The sequence below is a fragment of the Hyla sarda genome, chromosome 8 (genome assembly GCF_029499605.1).
Source record: "Hyla sarda isolate aHylSar1 chromosome 8, aHylSar1.hap1, whole genome shotgun sequence".
NCBI lineage: Eukaryota > Metazoa > Chordata > Amphibia > Anura > Hylidae > Hyla > Hyla sarda.
The window spans coordinates 174,168,390-174,176,513 of record NC_079196.1 but is presented as its reverse complement, the minus strand read 5'-3'; the positions used below and the strand labels follow the sequence as shown (position 1 = coordinate 174,176,513).

General features: G+C 45.2%; 1 protein-coding gene across 1 annotated transcript in view; it reads right to left on the bottom strand.

The window, feature by feature from the left end:
- Positions 1–3,245: 3,245 nt before the first annotated feature.
- Positions 3,246–8,124, bottom strand: part of MOSMO (modulator of smoothened) — a 51,310-nt gene continuing 46,431 nt past the window's right edge. Inside the window, exon 3 of the mRNA XM_056534796.1 lies at positions 3,246–5,675. Within this exon, the coding sequence (XP_056390771.1) occupies positions 5,491–5,675 (185 nt within the window). The 3' untranslated portion in view covers positions 3,246–5,490. The remainder of the gene's footprint in view (positions 5,676–8,124) is intronic.

Here is an 8,124-nt window from a genome sequence, read left to right as displayed (position 1 = left end):
AGTCATTTTATTACATGCACCTATCGTTTCTGGGAAGGGCGGCGATAGGCCGGAGAATTACCTTAGCATACTAGCCCTCAGTCTGGCGTCACGAACTATAGGGTTAACATTAACCCCTTATCTACTACAACATCCCAACTACCCTACACCCCCCAAGGCATACCACAATAGCTTCTCCCAGGCTTGGTAAATCTATAGGAGACTGCCTAAATAATTCATGGGTCAGGCAGCAGGTGATAACAGGTTCCCTTTAAATGTGTATCATCTGTACGTTTAATCTGCTTACTGCACATTCTCTACAGCTATATTAGTAGTTTGGAGGGGCAAAAAGGACAAATTCCCTTTATGATTCTGAGTGACCCCCTGAACATACCCAGATAAAACCAAGAGAGTATGAACCCAGCTATGGACTGCACATAGGGTGTGATGTGGTTTTCATCTCAAATCTTATAGCATTTTGAACCTGGATTCTTGTAAGTAGAGAATACCATTGCCTATGTTTGAAGGTTACCATTGAATACCATTGCCTATGTTTGTAGGTTACCATTGAATACCATTGCCTATGTTTGTAGGTTACCATTGAATACCATTGCCTATGTTGGAAGGTTGTCTACACTATTTTTTTCCAATGGCAGTAAAATTATAAAGCATAGCCCAACATTGCTGCACTACACTAACGTTTACTAAACCTCCGGGGCAAAAATTTAGATTTTGTGGATGGAATTTATTTTGGTTTGGTTTATATACGAAATGTAAAACACCAGATTCTTGGATATGGCAATGGATAAGGAGGGACTAAAAATGTGTTCTTTTTGCCAAAGACAGTCACGAGCTAAAGGCTATTGAAAAGCAAACAACCTCATTTCCTAATAATACTTACGCATATAAGGTTGCTATTTCATTCTAAAATAGTAATATGTAACGCTTAGGCTGCTTTCATGTAGGCGAGATATGGATGCATTTTTGTGTTTGGATTACAGCTGCAAGTTGTGGCCTGAGCTCAGCTCTGATGACCCAAATGAACAGCTGTCAGGCCAGATACTACGCATGTGAGAAACCAGTCCTAAGCTGTATGGAACTGCACAATAGTTAAAGGAGAATTATAATGCAGGATAACTTACCCCTTATCCAAAAGGTTCTTACCAGTCCTCAAGACGCTCTGGCCTCCACCCCTGACAACGAGCTTCAGTGATGGCCAATTCACCAGACAGAGAAAGGACATCAGAAAAGGAGTACTCCGGGAAAACAAAACTTAAGAGCGTATTCACACATACAGTGTCCTTGAAGCTGTGCACAGTCAGTAGTTTACATTAAAATCTGCTCCACAAAAACTGCAGCTTCAAATCCTGTGCATCAAATACGCAAAGCATAATGTATGTGTGAATAGGGCGTCCTTAGGGTGCGTTCACACATGCATATTTTGTGCTGCAGATTTGCTGTAGCAAATTTTGCTACCCACTGAAGTGTGAATGCACCCTTAAGGGACATCTGTAGCGAAAACAACGTATACCCTCTCCACAGGATAGGGGATAAGTGTCTGATCGCAGGGGTTCCGACCACAGGGACCCCGGATTGACACGCTGTGCGCCGGCTAATGCGCGTAGCATTGACCTCACTGAGGTCGACTGTATGTCCCCTCTATATACAGCTCTATGGGAGAGGCAGGGAGGCACGAACACTGCATCCCCGCCTCTCCCATAGAGATACATGGAGGGGGAGAGCCAGGACCCCGTGCGGGAGATCGGAGGGTCCCAGCGTTTGGACCCCCCCCATGATCACACATTTATCCCCTATCCTGTGGAGAGGGGATAGGATGTTTTCACTGTATATTTCCTTTAAAGGGAACTTGGCAGCTAAAATTCACATTAAAAAACTGCTGACACTGTTAGCTGTTCATGTAGGACACATTGTACCTTTTATTTATCTGTCTGTGCTTCCATAATGTAGGACACTTCCTTGTTCCCTGTGTGATGGATTGTCAGCAGGAAGCCAAGCCCTGTTTGCAAATCTTGCACCTGTACACAATTTGTATGGACAGCACACAATCAATTATTCTACCCATCAGCATTATCGATTTAAACTACTGTGCAAGAGGTGATGCTAGATAGTTACCCGTTAAGGCCTACACTATAATTTCACCAAGAAGCACAGTTCTCAGCACCGAGACCTTTTTCTTCTATTCCATACAGCTAAGCAAGCTATGTACGAAATTGCCAGAACTACCATAGACTTAAATTGCAAGAGTTTAAGCAATCCCTTATACCAATCACGTTTGTTGAGTAGAACAGAAGTGAAAATAGCACTGGGAGCCACGTGACTTGGTGAAGTGATATTTACCATAGAGGTTGTCCCACTATTAGAAAGTATCCTCACAGGAAAGGGTATAAGGTTGGTGATCCACACCACCATTGAGAATAAAATGGTGGTACACATGCACGCCCCACGCTTCATTTATTCTCTATGGCAGCTGCTATGGATTGGATACAACGGACATTTATTTTAGTGCCATGTCTAATGGCCAACCTCAATATCTTGTCCATAGGTATAAGGCTGAGTTCACACCACGTTTTTGCAATACAGTTCCCATATACGTTTTCAATTTGAAAACTGTACGGGACCACATTGAAAACTGTATGCCAAAAGATGCATCCGGTTGTGTCCGTTTTGCATCCTGTACGGTTTTGTCAGTTTTTTCCCATACCCTACCACGATTATTGGTCGTTAAATTTTTTAACATGGGAGTCAATGGGAACTGTACAGAACCGTATGTGCGCACAGTTCCATCCAGTTTTCACCATACGGGTTTTCACTTTGCACAGTTTTTTTTCTTGGAATTTCAATATACAAGTGAAACTTTATTCATAATGGAATAAAAAGTTAAAAACTTATACCGGATATGGATTAAAATTTGTACACACGTTTTTGTACAGTTTAGTCAGGTTTTGAGGAATCCGCTTAAGCTTTCAGCTTTTCGACACCTACCTTTATAAAACACACAGAGGAACTCAGGCAATTTATTCCATAATTCTCTGTTTTCTGATAACACATTGGCCTCAACAAAATCAAACCTGAATATCAAGTTTGGTTTTTTTTTTTTGTATCCCCATTTATATGTATTTTTTCTGCAAATATTTCCATATAATCTTGTGACAATGAAATATAATTATCTACAGAATGCAAATGTCATGAGAAAACAAATGGTGCAAGGGATGATGGGTAAATTAAAATAAAAATCTCACACAAAATAATTTAAGAATGTCCATCTGACTGATAATAAATTAGTCATAACAAGTAACACACATTACAGAACAAAAAGGTATTTACATCATTTTGACCTAGTAGTGACGTCTCCTGTAGCATACTTTTGTTTCAAAGTCTATAGCTGTGCTTGGAGTAATCGCTGGTAAAAATGCAGCTACATGTAGCAGATGAGCTCAAAAGAAAGAAGGTACTTAACTGGAAAGAAAGGAAAAAAATAGGACAGGAGAACAAAAAAATAATAATAAGTAGTGTTGCAATACACCCCCCCCCCCCCAATGGGCTGGTTTATATTTGCCAGGTTTGAATATGGAATTCGCCTTTAAGACAAGGCATCTACTTTAAGGCAGGGCTAAGAAAGCCAAAAAGAGTGCTTTCTATGGCTGTTAAAGAGGTATTCCAGCCAAATACATCTTATCCCCTAACCAAAGGATAGGGGACAAGATGTCTAATCACAATCCAGGACTGGGTACGTGATGTTACACCATGCCCCCTCCATTCATGTGTATGGGAGGGGGCGTGATGACAGTCACGCCCCCTCCCATAGACCTGAATGGAGGGGGCAGGGCGTGACGTCACATTTCCAGTCCCGGAAAGAAAGAGCTTTCTGAGACTGGAAATGCAGCCCGCATAGAATGAGGGTGCTGCACAGAGATTGCGGGGGGTGATGGTGGTCCCATTGGATAGGGGATAAGATGTATTTGGCTGGAATACTACTTTAAGTGTCCCTACCCCCCCAAGATCTCCTACACCACCTTTTAATTTTCCATCTTAGACCAATGAAAACTAGAGAGAGGACTCACCCCTGTACTTCCTCTACCAAATTCTTTTGAAGGGCAGGAACGTGTGCGTCAAGAAGGCTAAGCGGGAGGTGACGTTTGCCATACAACTATAAGGATTTCCAAACTTAGCCATTCGGAAGGCCATGCATTGGATGCAATAGCGCCAACAATCTCCCCCTATTATAAAGACTTGCAGATGGGTCTGTTTTAGATATAGATGCCCTTATATCTCTGCAGAAGCCAAACAAATACTGTATATATAGTCTAACCTCAAGGTGAAATAAGTTCCCAACAAAAGAAAAAGCTACATGAAATGTCTGTACCATTGTAAAGGAGGGAAATTAAAACCAAACGGAGGGCTGCTACGACGCATGAGGTAAACTGAAGACTATTCACTATGCCGTCTTCAGTGAAATGGCTTTAGTTATCTACCGGTTCCAGTTTGCACGCCACAGTGATTTTGCTAGCAAAGCATTTGTAGCATTCTTTTCCCAGAACTGCCTGTATATACACTGTATACTGCGTCAGCAAAAAATAGATATATATATTATATATTTTTATAAATATAAATGAAAAAAAAAAAAAAAGACAACCCGGCCTAAAATGCGTTCTTCTCACGGCCAAGTATAGAGGCAAGCAGAGGAGAAAGACGTAGTGTTTCCAGTATACTGTGCGCTTCTAAAAAAGGAATACAGTATTCCCTTTATCTCAGCAAAGCACCAGACTATTGTCTCCATTTTTGTTTGTATAATGACCCCCCTCTCTCCGTGCCCATTCTTAGTACCGATAACCTCCTGGTTTCCACCATATCAATGAACCCAAAAGCGTATTAAGCTGAAAGGAGCAGACTGAGGGTGTAAAACCAAGCTTTCAGCCATAGGATGTCACAGGTTGACCAGATTTTGATCTAATTGCTCCTTCGTATAGAGATCTTCTCAGTCACCAAGTCTCTAGTCCAGGATTACTCCACCTTTTCTTCTCCTAAGTGAGGCCAGCCTCACTCCGCCTTGAAATGATCCTAGGTCATATGCAAAGTTCATAAATACTCTTGTAATTTGTTTCCTCTTCAGTTCCTATGTTAGCAGACAAAAAAAAAAAAGGAGTTTCGGGTACAGTAATAAAGGTCAGTTTTGCTTGTCAGTGTAAAGCATTGTTCTTCACGAGTCCACGTCACAGTGCAGACCTGACGGCATAAATATGCTCAGGAGATCAGTCAATGATATATGTATTTGGTTGTGGAAAGAAAGGCTCTCCATTTGATCCAAAGTGCATAGTGAGAACAAGTCAATGTCTTTTAGCTTCTCAGTTCTCTTGTCCCTTTCAGGTCTTCTCCTTAAAAAGGCAAGGTCCTCAGAGGTGTTCATGGGCCCCTTTCCCCCACCACCCTTCCCAACAAATTTATATTATCCATACCAAGGAGAAAATAATAAAGTCTGGTAGTTCCTTTACATCAGCCAGGTAAACATACTTTGCCTGCAAATAATAGTCCCACTATAGTAAAGAAAATGGATAAGACAAAAAGTACATAGGATGACCCAACAACCGTGTTGTTGGGTAGTTTGTAAGGTTGTCCACCAACTTCATTGATGTAAAATCCTATGGGAAATATTAATGCTGCCATACAGAAGAGGATCACTGCAAGAAAAGGAGAAAAAAAATCATTAAGAACATTTATATGAATATTTCACTCCACCCATAAACCACAGAATGCTATATTGTATGTAGCAGACATCACCTACTCCGATGCCTCATACATCTGTGGAAGGGAGGTTCTGACCTAACTAACCTCATTTCAGTAAACATCAGATTTGATTTCGAAATTTCATGGCTTTGAAATGCTAGAAGGACTCCTAGAGGAAAGCCTGTGGGTCCTGCCTTGCCTGCCCACAGGCTTTCCTCTAGGAGTCCTGCCCATCCTGTAGATAGCATGCAAGTGTAGATTCCCCTGCCCGCTCTATAGGAAGCCTGCGAGTCCTGCTTCCCCTGCCCGCTCTATAGAAAGCCTGTGAGTCCTGCTTCCCCTGCCCGCTCTATAGAAAGCCTGAGTCCTTCTTCCCCTGCCCGCTCTATAGGAAGCCTGCGAGTCCTGCTTCCCCTGCCCGCTCTATAGAAAGCCTGTGAGTCCTGCTTCCCCTGCTCGCTCTATAGAAAGCCTGAGTCCTTCTTCCCCTGCCCGCTCTATAGGAAGCCTGCGAGTCCTGCTTCCCCTGCCCGCTCTATAGAAAGCTTGTTAGTCCTGCTTCCCCTGCCCACACTATAGAAAGCATGTGTGTCCTGCTTCCCCTGCCCACTCTATAGAAAGCCTGTGAGTCCTGCTTCCCCTGCCTGCTCTATAGAAAGCCTGTGAGTCCTGCTTCCCCTGCCCGCTCTATAGAAAGCCTGTGAGTCCTGCTTCCCCTGCCCGCTCTAGAAAGCCTGTGAGTCCTGCTTCCCCTGCCTGCTCTATAGAAAGCCTGAGTCCTTCTTCCCCTGCCTGCTCTATAGAAAGCCTGTGAGTCCTGCTTCCCCTGCCCGCTCTATAGAAAGCCTGCAAGTCCTGCTTCCCCTGCCCGCTCTATAGAAAGCCTGTGAGTCCTGCTTCCCCTGCCCGCTCTAGAAAGCCTGTGAGTCCTGCTTCCCCTGCCTGCTCTATAGAAAGCCTGAGTCCTTCTTCCCCTGCCTGCTCTATAGAAAGCCTGTGAGTCCTGCTTCCCCTGCCCGCTCTAGAAAGCCTGTGAGTCCTGCTTCCCCTGCCTGCTCTATAGAAAGCCTGAGTCCTTCTTCCCCTGCCCGCTCTATAGAAAGCTTGTTAGTCCTGCTTCCCCTGCCCACACTATAGAAAGCATGTGTGTCCTGCTTCCCCTGCCCGCTCTATAGAAAGCCTGTGAGTCCTGCTTTCCCTGCCCGCTCTATAGAAAGCCTGCAAGTCCTGTTTCCCCTGCCCGCTCTAGAAAGCCTGTGAGTCCTGCTTCCCCTGCCTGCTCTATAGAAAGCCTGAGTCCTTCTTCCCCTGCCCGCTCTATAGAAAGCTTGTTAGTCCTGCTTCCCCTGCCCACTCTATAGAAAGCATGTGTGTCCTGCTTTCCCTGCCTGCTCTATAGAAAGCCTGCGATTCCTGCTTCCCCTGCCCGCTCTATAGAAAGCCTGTGAGTCCTGCTTCCCCTGCCCGCTCTATAGAAAGCCTGTGAGTCCTGCTTCCCCTGCCCGCTCTATAGAAAGCCTGTGAGTCCTGCTTCCCCTGCCCGCTCTATAGAAAGCATGTGTGTCCTGCTTCCCCTGCCTGCTCTATAGAAAGCCTGTGAGTCCAGCTGCTTCCCCTGCCCGCTCTATAGAAAGCCTGTGAGTCCTGTTTTCCCTGCCCACAAAGGTTGATTGACAATACTGGGCTGAAGTCACAAACAGCCCTCTTTACAACCTACCCCATAATATACATTTTATTATTACACTTGAAATATAAAATGCAAATTCCCAAACAAAAAGGTGAAGTTAAACTAATACTGTAATGCACACTGCCCCACTGTCCTCCACAAACTGCACACCAGACGCTGCCCCACTGTCCTCCACACACTGCACACTAGACACAGCCCCACTGCCCTCCACACACTGCACACTAGACACAGCCCCACTGTCCTCCACACACTGCACACTAGACACAGCCCCACTGCCCTCCACACACTGCACACTAGACACAGCCCCACTGTCCTCCACACACTGCACACTAGACACAGCCCCACTGCCCTCCACACACTGCACACTAGACACAGCCCCACTGCCCTCCACACACTGCACACTAGACACAGCCCCACTGCCCTCCACACACTGCACACTAGATACAGCCCCACTGCCCTCCACACACTGCACACTAGACACAGCCCCACTGCCCTCCACACACTGCACACTAGACACAGCCCCACTGCCCTCCACACACTGCACACTAGACACAGCCCCACTGTCCTCCACACACTGCACACTAGACACAGCCCCACTGCCCTCCACACACTGCACACTAGACACAGCCCCACTGCCCTCCACACACTGCACACTAGACACAGCCCCACTGCCCTCCACACACTGCACACTAGACACAGCCCCACTGTCCTCCACA